The sequence below is a fragment of the Plecotus auritus genome (genome assembly GCF_963455305.1).
Source record: "Plecotus auritus genome assembly, chromosome: 7".
NCBI lineage: Eukaryota > Metazoa > Chordata > Mammalia > Chiroptera > Vespertilionidae > Plecotus > Plecotus auritus.
Genome location: NC_137774.1, coordinates 16,249,152 through 16,267,564, shown reverse-complemented (window position 1 = coordinate 16,267,564; position 18,413 = coordinate 16,249,152). Strand labels below are relative to the sequence as shown.

Sequence of the window (18,413 nt, the reverse complement as noted above, 5' to 3'; positions counted from 1 at the left end):
TAAGCCCCGCCCCGCCCGCCCCTCGGGTTTCCCAGCCCGTGCGCCGTAGCCATGGCAACAAGGGAGCGCCGCTGACGTGCGGCGGCTTTTCCGGGAAGATGGCGGCTGTCGAAGTAGCTGCAGAGCCGGTAACGGTGGTGGCGGCCGTGGGACCAAAGGCGAAGGACGAAGAGGAGGAAGAAGAGGAGTCACTGCCGCCGTGCGAGGCGGTGCGCTGGGCCCCTGTGGGGGCGGTGGCCGAGGCCGGGCCTGGGGCGACTGCGTTCTCGGAAGAGGCGGCTGCTGAGGACCCCGGCGCGGCCCCGGGCTCCCCGCCCGACTCTCCGGGCCGGGCACTGCGGCGGCTACGGGCCGAGCGGCGGCGGCTGGACTCGGCGCTGCTCGCGCTGTCCTCGCACTTTGCGCAGGTGCAGTTCCGCTTGCGCCAGGTGGTGCGCGGGGCGCCGGCTGAGCAGCAGCGCCTCCTGCGCGAGCTCGAGGACTTCGCCTTCCGCGGCTGCCCTCATGTCCTGGGTTATGGGGAGCCCGAGGACCCCGCCTGCGACGAGAGCGACGGTCTGCCGGGGGACCGGCCACGGTTGCGGGGCGAGGACCAGGTGAGCAGCAGAGGCCGGGCCCCGAGGGGTAGGGGAATAGGAGGGGTTAGGTGGGTGGCGATGCTGATGAGGATGGAGGTAGCAGTGGTGAGAAGCCGACCTGTCTAGGTGAGTACGTGCGTCCGAGACATGAAGCTTGAGACAGGTGTGTGGACAGGAGGACAAAAAAGGCCTGGGAGCCGAAACCGGTTTGGCTCAGTGGATAGAGCGTCGGCCTGCGGACTGAAGGGTCCCGGGTTCGATTCCGGTCAAGGGCATGTATCTTGGTTGCGGGCACATCCCCAGTGGGAGGTGTGCAGGAGGCAGCTGATCGATGTTTCTCTCTCATCGATGTTTCTAGCTCTCTATCCCTCTCTCCCTTCCTCTCTGTAAAATATCAATAAAATATATTTTTTAAAAAAAGGCCTGGGAACCTGTGGTGAGAGGTGTCCACCGAAGGTGTGATGACGTGAAGGGCAAAGGAGCTGTGGGCGAAGCGTATTGAGAGGGCAACAGAGCAACCAATCAAAGCAATGCTACTTCCGCTCACCTTGCAGTCACCTTATCAAATACCTGGTACATTTGCTGATAGAGTGCCCCGACCCTGGGGATTGGGGAAAATTGGCTGGTGAAGAGCAAGTGAATTGGAAATCGTGGAAAATTAGATCTACTCTCTGTCCGTGTTTTCCTGGAATCTAGAGAATCTTTCATCTTTAGACTCTTGTCTGAGTGAGAGCTTTGGTGAACAACAGGGTATCTTAGTCATTAAAAGGAACACAACTCCTGATTACATGAATTTTCTAATGCTGATATTTTAAAAACTCCTTCCCCATCCTGCTTAATAACTAGATATGCTAAATGAGATTCCATTGGTTACTGACAAGATTCAGTCAGTTAGCCTACCTCAAGAAGTTATGAGAGACTGTATACCACACCAAGGGAACGTTCCCTTACAGTCTTTGAATCCCTGGAAATGCGCAGTTGTAGATAGATGTTGAAGAGACTCACTGTCTTTTCTCCACTTTTTAAAATATATATATTTTTATTGATTTCAGAAAGGAAGGGAGAGAGAGATAGAAACATCAATGATGAGAGAGAATCATTGAATGGCTGCCTCCTGCAGGCCCCCTACTGGGGATCGAGCCCACAACCCCTGGCAGGTGCCCTGGGCTGGAATTGAACCTGGACCCTTCAGTCCACAGGCTCTATTCGCTGAGCCAAACCAGCTAGGCCTACCACCTTTTTATTCTTAAAGCTACAACCCACATGTGCTTTCTTCCCACTTAAATTGGTTTTAACCAAGAAGACTTATCAGTAACAGATACTGAATTATTTTCAATGTTTCTAATGCAATCCTGTGTTTACTGTTCCACCCTTCTTTCCAAATACCCACAGCTCCTTGCACAAACAAGGAGCAGCCATGTCAAATTGCCAGACTCCTAAGGATAGAAAGGATAGAAAGAACCACTGTGGGCAGGCCCTATTCAGATGTGAGGAGCACCAACGGTTCTCTCTGGATTTGCTCTTTTGGTGGTTCATTTTCACTTTCAAAAACAGAACAACTTTGAAAAAAAATGTAGTGTTCAAAAGTACCTCATCAACAGCGGTGATCTTGTGTACAAATATGGATACAAGAACAGGTAGTGGGGGATATGTGTGAACCAAATGATTTACTTCTTATCAGTTCCTGATTTTTTTAAACCAGTATTTTATCTCACTTCACACTGGAAATTATTTCTGTCATTTCCTGCCTTGCACCAAAGCTCCTTGTTCTATTAAACTTGTTTGCTCACATTCCAATAAATAACATACTGGAACTATTATGGCAAAGTTCAACATCCTCATGAAAACAGAGTCAGGATTTATAGCTGGTTTCTTTCTTCCTTGTTTTCATAAAGTTGGGGTACAGTGAAAACACAAAGTTTACCCAGTCGTGTCCCTTGAGCTGGTTAGACTTCTAGTCCAAGTTCATTACACTGGTCCCTGCTTATCCACAGGAAATATGTTTGAAGACCCTTAGTGGATGCCTGATACCTCGGATAGTACTGAACATACATACTATGTTTTTTCCTATATATACATACCTATGATAAGGTTTAATTTATCAATTAGGCACAATAAGAGATTAACAACAATAACTACTAATGAAATAGAACAATTATGACAATATACTGTAATAAAAGTTTTGTGAATGACTTTGGGCCTGTAGTAAGTAAAGTAAGGATTACCTGAATACAAGCACTGTAATACTGCAACAGTCCAAATAACCAAAACAATTACTAAGTGACTAATGGGTGGGCAGTAGATACAACATGAATACCTAGATACTCTGGACAAGGGGAAGATTCAGGCTTAGGATTTCATAATGCTACTCAGAAGAGTACACAGTTTAAAACTTTTGAATTGCTTATTTCTGAAATTTTCTATTTAATACTTTTGGACCTTGGTTAACTGCAGGTAACTGAAATCACAGAAGGCAAAACTGCGAATAGGGGGGACTGTTGTGTTTGGAATATGACATTCTGTATGTGATTCAATAACAAAACAAATATGTATTGAGAGTTTACCCTGTGCTAGGCACTGTGCTAGGCCTTGAAGGTACAAAGCCAAGGCCCTTGCCTGTAAGGAGCTCATAGACTGGGGGAGACAGAATCCTAAACAAATAATGTGACATGAGCTGGAGTAGAAGTGTTTACAAAATACAGTGGAAGGAATGATCAGTTCTGCCTGGGAAAATCAAGGAAACTTTCTTTTAAAGGACAGCTTAGACCTGCACTAAGACAGGAAGAGAAAAAGGATTTTAAGAAAACACTCAGGATGCAGAGGGAGTATCATGAGAAAAGGCTTGCTTTCATGTTGAATAAAGGTAAAGCAAGAGCATTGCTTTTTAAATAACTTGAACTAAAAGTTAACTTGTTTTTCATTTGTCCTCCGTCATACCTTCTGGAGGGCTTGGTAAGTACCATTTTAAGGTTAAATTTAATATCCTATAAGCTTCTAGTTTGAAATGCAGCCTTATACCTGCATAGTGTGCTGGGTTTGCTTTCTTTTGATGCTCAAGAAAGGCATGGAAAAACCAGTGTTTGAGTATACATTAGCAAGACTTTGCCACCCTGAAGGGATTATAATCATTTAAATGCGGAAGCTACCTGGTGGCCAATAGTGGTAAAGGGAATCACTGCTCTGGGAAACTTGCCAAACATTCTTTTTAAAAAAACACTGTTACCTTCCCACCCCCATTACTTGGCTTTGGATTCTTTATTGCCCCAGGTACCTGCATTTATTCTTTTGATTTTGTAGATGTCTATAAAACATTGAATGGACTTTGAATCTTAAAAAAACTGGTTATGAGTTATAAAGCCTTTCTCTACACCCTTACCTCCAGATTCTTTGCATAAAATAATCAGGAGTTGTTCTGTGGTAATTGGCTATGGAAGATGGCATGGCTAATTCCTGGGAGGCTGTCTTGGTTAAGATAAGTTGTCTCACTCCTAACTAGACTTTTGAGAAGAAAAAAAAAAAGCTGGGGGGGCGCAGGTAAAGGCATGTACTGGGGGGAAGGGGAGGCTGGGGGGAGGTCAATGGGAAAAAAAAAATGAGACATATGTACTACTATTTGTAATACTTCAAACAATTAAAAAAATTTAAAAGAAAAAAAAATAAAGATTGGATTAGAACCGTTAAAAAAAAAAACAACTTTGGAATAAACATTTTTTATTTAAAAAAAAAAAAGGAAAAAAAAGCAATCTTAACAAAAGGCCCCATTGTATTCATATCCTATTTCCAATGAGAGACAAATATTTTCTTAAAGACAAATATTTTATTAAAAAATTCAATAAATTTCCCTGTATGAAATAATTATTCTTATTTTTGAGCCTGTCTTATAAATTCTGTATTTCATCTGGATTATTTGGAAATGTCTTATATTTTGCTAGTCATTATTGGCTTGAGAGGATTCTTGATATGCCCTGAATTTTCCTTTTCCTATGAAATAAACCTAAGATTTTCTCATCTTAGAGTGAACAGGAGAAACGGGAACGTCTGGAAACCCAAAGGGAGAAGCAGAAGGAACTGATACTGCAGCTCAAAACCCAACTAGATGATCTGGAAACATTTGCCTATCAAGAGGGCAATTACGATTCCCTACCACAGTCTGTGGTCTTGGAAAGACAGCGGGTAAGTAGATGCCACCACTACCTAAACACTGTTCCTTCCAGTGTTTATTCTATCCAGCATTTATTCTCTCCTAGCTTGTTTGTCCTGGGCCTTACTGAGAATCCCTTTGCTGGCCCAAATCAAAGGGAAATTTTACTGTTACAGTCCTTATTCACACATGGAAACACGAGTTCCAAAGCTTTATAATATGATGATTGAGCTCTACCTTTTTTTATTATTATTATTAATAACTAGAGGCCCAGTGCAAGAAATTCGTGCACGGGATGGTGGGGGCTGTCCCCTCAGCCCAGCCTGCATCCTCTCCCATCTGGGACCCCTCGGGGGATGTCCGACTGCCAGACATCCCTCTCACAATCCAGGACTGCTGGCTCCTAACCACTCGCCTACTAGCCTGATTGACGCCTAACTGCTCCCCTGCTGGCCCGATCGCCCTCAACTGCCCTCCCCTGCTGGCCATCTTGTGGCGGCCGTCTTGTGATGACGTGAGGGTGTCGCACAAGGACTCGAGAGCCACCTAGGCTTTTATTAGTATAGATAGTAGTAGTAATAACAGTAATACTTTCTTTCATTTGATCATTAAAATAGTTCTATTTGGGCAGATCATACTATGTAAACTAGCTTTTCCCCCACAATCAGTTGATAAATATACCAGGAATCCAAACTGACTTTAATGCTGTATTTATTTAAACAACTTCTGGGTAGGCAGGTAAATCAGCTAGTAGAAATACAGCTACAGCCTCCCCTACATGTTTGTCTCTCCTTTTGATGTGCCTATTTCTCTGCCTGGGTTGGAGTTGCATTACCAAGATTTCATTGTTCCTAATATTGTCAGTAGGATATTTTGGCTGTAATACACCTTAATGTTTTGTAAAGATTTTTCTTGGTTACTTAGAGTAGAACAAGAAGGGATGAGAAGGACTAGAAACTAAGAGAAACCAGTATTTATTCTCTTGGAAACATTGGGGGAAGCTAAGTATGAGGCTTTTTGGATCATCAGCCACTTTGGATTATTCATACTGTTCATCACCTAAGTGAAAGTTGCTTAGCCCGGTAGAACATTTGTAGTTAGAAGAGCCATTTTTGTCAGACAGGAACCAAAGGTTCTTGTTACTCCCAGAGAAGTAAAGGTCTATCCTTACCTAATAAACAATTACATCATTTCTCTCACAAATTTGATCATTCTTTGTGTCTTTGATTTCTATTTAAGGGTAGGAGGTATACCAGTAAAGATTATCTTTCTTCCTAACCTTCTCCCTGAAAACTCCAAAGGGTGTGCTCATTGCTTGTGGTCTTGATAGGTGATAATAGATGAATTAATAAAGAAACTGGATATGAATCTGAATGAGGACATCAGTTCACTGTCTACTGAAGAGCTTCGGCAACGTGTTGATGCAGCTGTGGCTCAGATCGTAAATCCAGCCCGAGTGAAAGAACAGTTGGTTGAGCAGCTGAAAACTCAGATCCGAGATCTCGAGATGTTTATCAACTTCATCCAAGGTCAGAGGGGGGTGGACAGATGTTGTGATAATTATATATAAGTACTAATACCTAAAGGTGCCAGTCTTGATATACTCTTTAAGGGGTTTGATCACTTAGTAAGGGAGCTAGCATGGTGAGTAACCAGATAGCTAAAATCTCACTCTGCCATTTACTGGCTTCATGTCCTTGAGCAGGTTCCTAACCTCTCTAGTCCCAGTCTCCTCACCCATAAAATGATTCATGCTTTCTTCACTCAGCGAATATTTTTTGAGCCAACTACTATATACCAGTCACTGTTTTATGCAATTAAGTAAGATATATCTGTAAGTCTTGTCATGTAGTAGGCACTAGTAAATATTCTTCCTTTGAAAATCTGCCATCAAGGGGCTAAAGAAGTGTCTTCTCTTTGTAACTTCTGATTATAGATGAAGTGGGAAACCCATTGCAGACGGATAATGGACACTGTGAGTGCAAGGCCAGTGGGAAGACAGGGAATGGCTCCACCAGAACTGGCAGCAGCAGACTGCCTCCAAGAAACAGCAAACGTAAGTACAGCTCCCAGATTAGGCAAATCTATAGAGACAGAAAATAGATCAGTAGTTGCTGAGGGATTGGGAGGTTGGGAAGAAGGGTAATGGGGAATGCTAATGGTACAAGGTTTATTTTGGGGATGATGGATACACAACTCTGAATACACTAAAAAACCACTGAATTGTACACTTTAAATAGGTGAATTGTATAACATGTGAATTATATTTCAATATAGCTGTTATTAACCCAAAAAAAGGGAAGTCCAGTGACATCCTTGGGTGGCTCTTGGCTTCATGTGGGACCTGTATATAGCTCAAAAGCAATACTTTATCTCAACTTGTGACTTATTGAATGTACTTCTGTGCTGTTATGGCCCTGATGAGTGTTGGATTTTCTAAACAGCAAAGGCAGAGGATGTGAAGAAAGTCCGGGAGACGGGCCTGCACCTGATGCGGCGAGCACTGGCAGTGCTCCAGATCTTTGCTGTTAGCCAGTTTGGTTGTGCCACAGGCCACATCCCACAAACCCTGTGGCCAACGGGCCAGGCTGACAGGGACTACTCTCCCTTACTGAAGAGGCTGGAGGTGTCAGTAGACAGAGTGAAGCAGCTAGCCTTAAGGCAACAGCCGTACGGCCACGTCATCACCTCTGCCAACCTGCAGGACCTCTCTCTGGGAGGCAAGGATGAGCTGACTACAGCTGTGCGAAAGGAGCTGACAGTGGCCATGAGGGACCTCCTGGCCCACGGACTGTATGCCTCGTCACCAGGGATGAGCCTCGTCATGGCCCCCATTGCTTGTTTGCTGCCAGCCTTCTCCTCGGCCCCCGAGGCCATGCATCCCTGGGAGCTCTTTGTAAAGTACTACCATGTGAAGAATGGCCGCGCTTATGTGGAATCCCCAGCCCGGAAGCTCTCCCAGTCCTTTGCCCTGCCTGTTATGGGAGGCACTGCTCTGACTCCCAAACAGAGTCTACTGACAGCCATCCATATGGTGCTGACAGAGCATGACCCTTTTAAGCGCAGTGCAGACTCAGAGTTGAAGGCCTTGGTGTGCATGGCACTGAATGAGCAGCGTCTCGTGTCCTGGGTGAACCTTATCTGCAAGTCGGCATCACTCATCGAGCGCCACTACCAGCCCTGGAGCTACATGGCACACACAGGCTTTGAGAGTGCCCTCAACCTGCTCAGTCGCCTCAGCAGCCTCAAGTTCAGCCTCCCTGTCGACCTGGCTGTGCGCCAGCTCAAGAACATCAAGGATGCCTTTTGATGATAGTGTGCTGGCCCTACCCCAGCACCTTGTTCAGTAAAGATAGATGGTTAGTCTTCTAAGATAGGAACAGAGCGTAGGAGGAAGGGTTAAAGATGTTTCCCCTAGCCAAGTGACTGCAAAGTCTGTTTTTTTTTTTTTTGTTTTTTGTTTTTAATATCTTTTAATGACTTTTTACAGAGAGGAAGGGAGAGGGAGAGAGAGTTAGAAACATCGATGAGAGAGAAACACCAATCAGCTGCCTCCTGCACATCCCCCACCGGGGATGTGCCCGCAACCAAGGTACATGCCCTTGACCAGAATCAAACCCAGGACCCTTGAGTCCGCAGGCAGACGCTCTATCCACTGAGCCAAACCGGCCAGGGCAAAGTCTGTTTTATTTAAAGGTTCTTCCCTGGTGTGTAACTACAGTGTACCTGTGGCACATATATTTGAACCTGCGTAAAAGAAATTAGTCATGGCACATAGTTAATGCACCAACTTCTCGTGCCAGGTATAAATTTTAGAAAATCCAGCTTTCTTTAACCATTCTCTTTATGACAGTGAGTGACAATATGAGTGAGTTGTTAGTCTTGGAAGAATTAGACTTGAGACTGCTATTGGTTATGTTGGGAGCTAAGGTTCAGGGAGGCTGTGTATATTCCATAGCTGCCTCTAAACTAAGAATGGGAATAGTCTGAGACTAGCATTTCTAAGGGAGTTAACCACAAGTTAATTTTAGTATGATCCCTTTAAGAATTGAAGTCTGTTCCTGACAAGGTGGTCCTCTTCACACAGCACAGACAATACTTTTGTTTTGGAGAGGACTGTTTATAAAGAATGACAACCATTGTCTGGTACCATGTCCTCTGGCAAGTAACCTTTCCTCTGTGCACCTCCCAAGGACATGCTGACAGTGTTCTGAGAAGTAGACGTGTTAGAAGTATACTTCTCAAGAGAACCCTTGCCACTGACTCAAGGGTAGATAGGAAAACACACCAGTGACCAACAGCAACTTCTTCCTGGGCTGTGATTCCATTTGTCTTGGAGGCTGGATGGTGAAGGAGGTCTGATCATGTGATAAGTACTACAGTGTGGGGGGTGGGAAATATGGCAGTTTGCTGTTGAACACTTCATTGTAAAACTGACTCTAGAGCGGCCCAGTTTGGTCCTCAGTATTTTAGCCTTTTTAGTTTCTATGTCATTTAGCCTGCATACTACTCCAGGACTGACCAAAGATGGGCAAATTGTATCACTTTCTAGAAAACCAAATGAGTTCCCAACACTACTGATTCAGCATTGTTTCATGTATTAAATTGGCAGCTGCACTTTATGTCTGCACTATTACATAGTGCATTTTAACTTAATTTTTCCAGCAAACATGTTATTTAAGATGTATTGTTGAGAATTCATTAGAATTAGTTCTCCTGTGTGAAGCAGAATAAATGTATTAATGTTGTGGAAAATGATATATCTGTGGTTGCTAATAAAATATAGTATTTTGTGTAGATTCTCTGTAAGGACCTCAGAGCCCCTTGGCGTTGATTTATAAGTCCATCTGGGCATTATCTGATCCAGACCATTTCCTTGAGCTGGCTCTGGCTCCTGGCCTTTCTGCCTCTTCTCTGACCTCTGCCCTGGATCAACACAGCTTTGGTGGTAGTTTTCGTCTCCGTAAATAAATTCGCTAAAAAGTGCCCTTGGCTTTATCATCCTATCTCACCCAGGCCAGCAGTCCCATCCCCACAGCAGATGTCACCACACCTGCCACGTTTGGAATTGGCACTTTTAAACCTATTTGGATATTATTTAGGGTGGGGAATAACTGCTATAGTCATATGGCATAGCCCTGTATCACACCAGTATTATCATTTTGTAATCCTCCAAAACTAATTGGTATTAAGGCTTTGTGCTAGCATCCTGGGAAGCATTTTTGTTTGTGTTAATCCTAATTTTTTAAATTTTAGAGAGAAACATCAATGATGAGAAAGAATCATTAATCAGCTGCCTCCTGCATGCCCCTACTGGAGATCTAGCCTGTAACTCGGGCATGTGCCCTGACTGGGAATCAATCCGGAGACCTCTTGGTTCATGGGTGGATGCTCAACCACTGAGCCACACAGGCCAGGCTATTAAATTAAATTCTCACTATTTGTAAGGTAGGACAGCATTAGTCCCATTTTATAGCCCAGGAAACTAAACTGCAGGAAGGTTGTCTAGGTTTACATGATGAAAGAGCTGGGATTTGAACTTGAGTTGCCTGAATCCATATCCTATAGTCTATATACTCTTGTCATGTTACCTCATTGTATCTTGTGGCTTCTAGATTTTTTGTTCCTCTTTCCTTTTTCCATCCCCCTCTACCATCACTTCAGGGAAGAGAAGGCATTTTCCATATACCTGCCAGAAATTTCAGCTGCCAAAGGACTAGACTGCAGGGAGATGGGCAGATAGCCATTGCTCTGCTGAGTTCATGAAACAAAGATGTGTAGAGACAGAGATAACCTCATCAGCATTCCAACAGTCAGATAATCTAGTCCAGCCATGGGCAAACTACAGCCCGCGGGCCGGATCCGGCCCGTTCAGCTGTTCTATCCGGCCTGCGGAGCCGAAAGAGCGGAGGGTTCTCTTGCTCTCCCCTCTGCTCCTTTACTTTGAATTTATATTAGTTCACACAAACACTCCATCCATGCTTTTGTTCCTGCCCTCCGGTCCAATTTAAGAACCCATTGTGGCCCTCGAGTCAAAAAGTTTGCCCACCCCTGATCTAGTCACTGGTACCATCTGCGTTATAACTGAGGACAGTTCTGCCCGTGGCTTAGGGTGAGGCAGTCAGGACAAGGGAGGAGAGGAGGAACAGTCAGCCCAGGTCTAAAGTATAGAATGAAAAAGGGCCATGGGTATGTATTCAATGAATGTGCAAGGTTTGTTACAAAGATTTCTGTATTTATTCATTATTGAGTGCCTACCAACTGCCTGGGCCAGGCTAGATGCTGAGGAAAGATAATTTAAAAAAAAACAACTCTAGCCAGTTTGTCTCAGTGGATAGAGTGTCAGCCTGCGGACTGAAGGGTCTCGGTTTCATTCCAGTCAAGGGCATGTACCTCAGTTGCTGGCTCCTCCCTGGCCTGGGCCCTGCTTGGGGCACATGCAGGAGGTGACCAATCGATGTGTTTCTCTCACATGGATATTTCTGTCTTTCCCTCTCTCTAAAAAATCAATGGAAAAATAACCTTGGGTGAGGATTTTTTTTAAATGCATACACATACTCCCTGCCTTCAGGTCCTGGGGATTTGCATTTCTAACAAGTTCCCAGGTTTTGTTGCTGCTACTAGTATGGGGACCACACTTTGAGAACCACTGATATAAACCAACTAAGATATGTTCCATAATGTAGGTAAGTTTAGATTGGATTGTTGAAGGAACAGAGAAGGAAGAGATTAATTCTGCCTGGGAGTAGCCTTGAAGGATGGATAGGATTTTGCCTGGCTACTGAGAATAAAGACATGAGGAACAGCCTGAGTAAAGACCCAGGGATCAGAAGAGGTTGGACTTTTGAGTAGTTGAGCTGGATGGAACGCCAGTGGTACAGGAAGTATATGGAGGAGTCAGGAACTTATGCTGAAGGAAAGGAGTGAGAGTTCAAACTTAGGGACAAAGAGCCAACAAAGGATTCCAAGCAGACAAGTGGTAGACTTGAGAGTTGTGTTTAGAGAAATTTCTCAAGATCTATACATCATAGGGCTCCACTCCAGACCTGAATTTTGAGTTGGAAATGCATCTTTAATAAGCACCCCAAGAAATTCTGACCCATACAAAAGTTTGAAGAGGGACTGGAGAAGAAAAAGAACAGGCTGGATCATTTAGGGAGCAGGTGGAAAAGGAAAAAAAAAAAAAAAGACATAAGGCAAAATTCACAGGGTTTAGTTATTAATTTAATTGGGAGAGTGTGAAAAGAGTCCAGGCAATTATAAAATCTTAGGGTTTGGTTTCTATTTTCCAAGGGAGCAACAGCAAAGGAGGCAGAAGTAGATGAGGTTGGGAGAAGACCATGGAAGTAAAAATGGATAGAGTAATGGATTATAGTGGGAAGAACACTGGATTGGAAATGGGGAGACCTTACTCTGTGAACTTTGCTGCTGTAGAACTCATTTTTTAGAGGCCAGAGTAGGTGATCTCTGAGGTCCCTTCCAACTCTAAAATGTCATATTCCAAGTTAAAGTAGAAAATATTTTAGTTGAATATAGAAATATAAGTACATATTAAGGGGATAAACTATTGGAATGGGGTCCTAAGGCCTGCAGGGAAAAATTGGTCCCTGGAGAACCTCAAAAATTGATGAAACCCTGATTTGTCCAACATCTTGCCCAAGACCAACCCTATAGATTTTTCAATGTTCAGATGAGCAAAAACTGTTAAGATGGTTTCTCTTTCTTTTGAACTTGGAAGACACCTAAAGAACCATCTAAAAACATTTCTCCAGCATGGCTGGGTGTGGGTCAGCGGTTAAGCATCAACCTATGAACCAGGTTACACACAGATCCATACCGGGTCAGGGCACATGCCAGGGTTGCAGGCTCGATCACCATAGAGGGCATGCAGGAGGCAGCCAATGAATGATCCCTCTCCCTTCCTCTCTTGCCAGGGCCAGCCTGACAGGTTGAACCGAGCTGAGGTAGGGAGGTGGGAATTGAGAAAAGAAAGAAAGACAGGAAAGCGGGATCGGGAGGACTACAGGTCATCGAGAGACTGCAGCAAGTTTATTAACTGCGTAATGCTTTTTATACATAAAACACTGAATAGGAGGTCTGTCAAGAGGAATGTATTGTTTGTTCCTCTTAATCTCTAAGGGAGAGACAGAGCAGAAGGACAAATTCTCAGTACAGCAAATCTCAGTAAATAGTTACAGACTTCTTGGTAAGCTATGAAAGGTTGCTCTCATTCTACTGATAACCGCCATCCAAACAAGCCTGGGAAAACTGTGTGGGTAGGGGACAGCCTTGCTAGTCCCCTCAGGTGCAAGGACCTTGTCAGCTTACACCCGGTCTCCAACACTCTCTGAAATCAAGAAATATATATTAAAAAAAAAACAAAAAAAAAAAAAAACTTCCAATGAGTGAAGAAAATACCATTTGAGAGCCAACTAGACCTGAATTCAAACCTAAATTTGAATCCCACCTCAGGTAACATCCTCTCTGAATCTCAGTTTCCTCATGTCTACATGGGAAGAAAATAGCCAAGATGCAGAGTTGTGAGAATTAAAAAGGCTGTGGACTTACCTAAACTGCCTAGCACAGAGTCGGTGCTCGATAACGTGACAGGGTAAACAATATAGGCTCAGGACTGCTTGAGTCTGTGTCCCAGCTCCACCACTAGTATTGTTATGAGCCTCAAATGAGGTAATATACGTAAATAGATTAACTCGATTAAGCAAAGGGTGAACAGCTGCTATCACCATCATCGTCTTTCACCTCCTTCACTGCTTAGTTTGTAATGTCTGTGACATCACGACACTCTAAATGTCGGGGGCAAGTACCCTTGTTTGATTAATTTTCGTCTCCCCTTCCTTACGACCAATAGCAGTTCACACAGTGGACACTAAAAAAAAAAAAGTTCTATTTTGCTCCCTGACTATTCCAAGGCAAAAAAAGTAAATTTCAAACTGGGTCCCCTCCTAGCGCCAGAGAAAGGAACTACAAGAGGCTAGAGCATACAAGCCTTCCTTGCTCTTCCATGGGTAGGCGATAGATGGCACTCCCTGGCTCTTTTTTCTGCTGGATATACTAATAAAGTTTGATTTGAATAAACAAGCAGCCAGGCCCTGCTTTCCCCACAGAAGCTTCTTCCGCCAGGGCTTCGCAAGAGGCGGGTCGAGACTTGAGGGGCGGTACCGGAAGTGAGATCACCACCTCCAGGGTGAAAGGTTAGCGGAAGTGCGGTTCTTTCTCTTCCGCTCTAGGCCCGAGTGGTTGCATTCGGTGAGTAGAGTCTTGGGGAGGGTCTTCCAATCCACCGCCATCCGCGGCCTGGGGGTCGAGTTGTAGGGTGGTCCCGAGTATTTTCCATTCCTCTGTCCCTGGCGGCTTCGTAGCGGATTCTGTCCTGTGAACAGGGCCCGTGGGCGGCCTGGGCCAAGACGATAGTAAACGCAGCCTGAAGTTCCGAGAGCCCGCAGCCTGGGCTTGCGAATTTCTGAGGGGCCCCTTGTTTCTCTCAGCAGAAATGGGCAAGTTTATGAAACCCGGGAAGGTGGTGCTGGTCCTGGCCGGACGCTACTCCGGACGCAAAGCTGTCATCGTAAAGGTACCATCCTCGCAAGCCTGTACGCCGTGTTTCCCGGTATTGGGCCGGTTTCGGAGGACCACAAGCTTGGAATTCAAGGACTAGTTTGGGACATGAGCCATTGAGCATTGCGCGTAGGGGTGTGGGTGAATGCATGAGGGCTTTTGGAAGAGGAAAATGGAAAATAAAACAAGTTGACTTGGGCACCTAACACAGAACGCGCTCTCTACCAAAGAGGCTTTAAATAATAACAATAATAATAATGGCCAACGCTTATTGAACGCTTGTTTGCTGACTGGTACACTGCCTTACAGATGTTTTCGTGCCCAATCCTTGCAGTAACCATAGAGGATTCTTCCTACTGCTAAGGCTTAGAGATGTTCGATAATTGACCTGAGGTCAAGCAGCTAGTAAGTGCTGCAACTGGGATTCTGTAAAAGAAGGAATTGTTTCTATCAAAATGGTCGTAGCCTATTGCAGCCCTTCACTGTTTGCCTTCTGCCTACATCTTTTGGCTTCTTGAAATGTCCCTAAAGTCTGACCACATACAGCACTGCGTTTAGCTGTTTGGGGGACATTGGGACTCCTGGTTCCCCTCCCCCACCTTCTTGAGATGGGAGTTAGGCTGCCTGCCTCCACTCCTAAGAACCAGTGCTTGGCGGGTCACAAAGACTTCATTCATAAATGATAACTATTCTTATTTTAAAACCTCTTACCCCCCAGGAGCCCAAATTCTTCCTGGTGGGCATGAATACCGCCCTAACTCTTACTACTCTGAGCTTCGGGCATAGCACTTAGTGTGTCTGCTTTATGTGGTTTTTCTCTGTAAGATGGTGGGTCTCAGAGACGTGGGGGTGGAGATGATCTTTCTGTACATGCCTACCTCTAGCACAGGGCCTAGGTAGGCTTTAAGTTGATACCAAATGTAAATCTTGCTCATTTAGAACATTGATGATGGCACCTCGGACCGCCCCTACAGCCATGCTCTGGTGGCTGGAATTGACCGCTACCCCCGAAAAGTGACAGCTGCCATGGGCAAGAAGAAAATTGCCAAGAGGTCAAAGATCAAGTCTTTTGTGAAAGTTTATAACTACAATCATCTCATGCCCACAAGGTGAGCATTTCAAGAATGGGAATAAAAGTGACTTTTTAAGTTTCTTTTCCCCCTCTCTGCCTTGCTGAATAAGGAGGCAACCTTGCAGCCATTAGCGGGGAGACATCATTTTCAATTTGCCACAAAGTGGCTGTGGTTTGTCCCTTTCATACATCTTGGGACCATTTTCTTTGGTGGTTTCCCTCACTTTGCCAAGCCTAATTGAAAATCTCCAAGCTTGCTCTTTGTCTTTCTTACATGAAAATTCTAAATGTTGAGTAAAGATTTGTTTCCATCCACAGTAAATACAGGCATGGGATCTGGCCTGCCCACCTCTTCCGCTGTTCCATTCTCACAGATAGTTATTTTAGGCTTTCAAAAATGAACAGATGAAAGCAAGTCTCCCTTGATTTCACTGGACTGCCAGGCCCTTGATCTCCTGGCCTTTCACAGTATTGTGCAGCGCACCTGCTATCCTGGTACAAGGGTTATAAAGGAATGCAAGATTTGAAAGAGACCTGAACAAGAATTGCCAAACCCAGCAGCATGTGCCTTAAAGTTTGCTACTGGGACTTAATGTTTACTCTTAATGTGCTGACCTAAGAGAACAGAGCCCTTTCTCATGTGCTGGAAAGCTGTGAGGTTGAGGCAGCTAGCTGCCCAGCTCTTGCATTGTCGTAATGGGGCACCCTGCATAGGCAGAATGTGAACAGTACTAAATACAATGGCTCTAAATAGAAAGCTAGCCACCCACTAGGAACCAAGTAAAGTTCTAATACAGTAATGGTTCATAGCTAGAAATTAAGAAGTTGAGAAAGTAGACAGTGAAGTGTGAAGTTTTCCAATGGCTTAAATTTATGTAAATGAGTCTTAATATTAGAGATTTCCAAAGCCTATCATCGGCACTTTGGGACAGCTTTTGATGGTTTTTCCTGTGGAGGCAGAACCTGGTACCCTACTGTACTAGGAGGACTTGGGTGACTGCGTCCAACTCCCCACCATTGTCCCCAGGTACTCTGTGGACATCCCCTTGGACAAAACTGTTGTCAACAAGGACGTTTTCAGAGACCCTGCTCTAAAACGCAAGGCCCGACGGGAGGCCAAAGTCAAGTTTGAAGAGAGGTAAGTTAGGCTTTGGTGGTGGATGGTGGGGTGTGGTGTTGCTAAGTCCCATAAAGAAAAATGTGTCTCTCCCTCCTCTCATTGGTGTCCTTGTTTTCCCATTAGGTACAAGACCGGCAAGAACAAATGGTTCTTCCAGAAGCTGCGGTTTTAGATATTTTTTGTTTCTGTCATTAAAAATCCATAAAAATATCCCTGTGTCTGCCTGTTGTATGTATTATTTATTCATCTGGGAAAGGATACCGGTCATAAGATAAAAGGCTGGTGGAGGAGGGGCTATGGAAAAAATACAAAAGTTAAATCTGCCTTTGTGAGACTTCTGCTCGTTCTCAGCTTGATAATCCTTTAATGAACTGCTTCCCAGAAGGGCTACTGTTGGCATTTTTAGGTGCAGAGTTTTTTGGCATCCTTAGAGAACTTGCCCACCCACCACCAATTAGGACAGCCAAAAGCCCCTCTGAGTGGATGCGCACTGACTGTTTCGCATTAAGAACTGACCTGAGGTTCTCAAACCTTAGCACTGGTGGTTTGTCAAACCAGAGTCACCCTATGAGTCAGATTTAGTTGGTAAGAATTTCTAGCAAGTTGTCTGGTGGTACTGGTGCGCTTCCAATGAGGACTGAATGGGGCCAGGCCAAGAGCAGCCATTTCTAGTGGGACCAGGGAGAGGTTCCCTAACAGCCTGGCTAGCAGAGACTGGCAAAAAAGGGTGTGCCCAGCATGTGTTGTTCAGTGGTTGAGCATCAACCTATGAATCGGGATCAATCCCCAATAGGGGATGTACAGGAGGCAGCCAATCCATGATTCTCATTGTTTCCCTCTCCCTCTGAAATCCAATTTTTTTTTTAAAGTGTGAGCCGAAACCGGTTTGGCTCTGGATAGAGCGTCGGCCTGTGGACTGAAGGGTCCCAGGTTCGATTCCGGTCAAAAAATCAATAAAATATATAAATAAAGGGTGTGATTCTCGAGGGCTTGGGATACTTGTGACCCTGTTTTACGAATGAGAGGCTCTCCAGCTGAGCTGGTTCTTAGTCATGAAGAAACTAGGATTCAGAGACCTATTGGCCAGGCCTGAGGTGCACTTCCACCTGGGGTGGGGGGCTATGAGAAGGGCTCAGTAAGTTACTGGTGTAAAAACCCTGGACTAGATGAAAATAATAGGAAAGACAGTGTTTTATGTACTTTAATTTGGCTCTCTCACCTTTTAAGTATTGGGCATCTCTATTGAAACACTCCTGATAGCTTGTACTCAAGAGTCCAGAGTGGAGCCAAAACCGGTTTGGCTCAGTGGATAGAGCATCGGCCTGTGGACTGAAGGGTCCCGGGTTCGATTCCGGTCAAGGGCATGTACCATGGTTGCGGGCACATCCCCAGTGGGAGGTGTGCAGGAGGCAGCTGATCGATGTTTCTCTCTCATCGATGTTTCTAGCTCTCTATCCCTCTCCCTTCCTCTCTGTAAAATATCAATAAAATATATTAAAAAAATAAAATATATTTTTTAGAAAAAAGAGTCCAGAGTGGAATTGAATTGAAAACCTGCTTTGACTAAAAATTCAAGTTCTCATGCCTCAAAGCCCAAGTTCAAATACTGTCCCAAGTTTGGATACATGCTTCACCTGCTATAATTTGACAGTGGGCAAGTTTATGTACTTCAGAAGTTTAAAATCTCATTGGTAAAATCTGGAAAGAACTAAGGGGTTGTTTTGAAGATTGAGTTTAATTCATGCAAAACAGAACCAGTATTGGACACAGCAGTGCTCAATAAATGGTATAACAGCTTGGTGAACGTTGTCCTGGTTGCATTTGTCATTCAGTTTTATCAGTGCATGTGCCTGGCATTATTCTGGACTCTAGGGAAATATCTATTAACCAAGCAAATTTCTACCAATGGGCTTCTGCTGGGATTGA

General features: G+C 44.5%; 2 protein-coding genes across 3 annotated transcripts; both read left to right on the top strand.

Annotated features, from left to right (window-relative positions):
* Nucleotides 1-39: 39 nt before the first annotated feature.
* Nucleotides 40-9,516, top strand: RUNDC1 (RUN domain containing 1). Its single transcript, XM_080678321.1, has 5 exons — nucleotides 40-596; nucleotides 4,593-4,751; nucleotides 6,050-6,248; nucleotides 6,656-6,775; nucleotides 7,164-9,516. Exons 1-5 carry the CDS (start codon nucleotides 99-101, stop codon nucleotides 8,027-8,029), a joined length of 1,842 nt encoding a protein of 613 aa, XP_080534447.1. The 5' UTR covers nucleotides 40-98; the 3' UTR covers nucleotides 8,030-9,516.
* Nucleotides 9,517-13,880: 4,364 nt separating this feature from the next.
* On the top strand, nucleotides 13,881-16,697 carry RPL27 (ribosomal protein L27). 2 transcript variants are annotated; one of them, XM_080679506.1, is made up of 5 exons: nucleotides 13,881-13,986; nucleotides 14,229-14,311; nucleotides 15,235-15,404; nucleotides 16,395-16,505; nucleotides 16,611-16,697. In XM_080679506.1, the coding sequence occupies exons 2-5, from the start codon at nucleotides 14,231-14,233 to the stop codon at nucleotides 16,657-16,659; spliced, it is 411 nt and encodes a 136-aa protein (XP_080535632.1). In that variant the 5' UTR covers nucleotides 13,881-13,986; nucleotides 14,229-14,230; the 3' UTR covers nucleotides 16,660-16,697. The 2 variants fall into 2 exon arrangements, with proteins under 2 accessions (XP_080535632.1, XP_080535633.1); XM_080679507.1 differs by having other exon boundaries at nucleotides 13,919-13,986; nucleotides 14,226-14,311.
* Nucleotides 16,698-18,413: the final 1,716 nt, after the last annotated feature.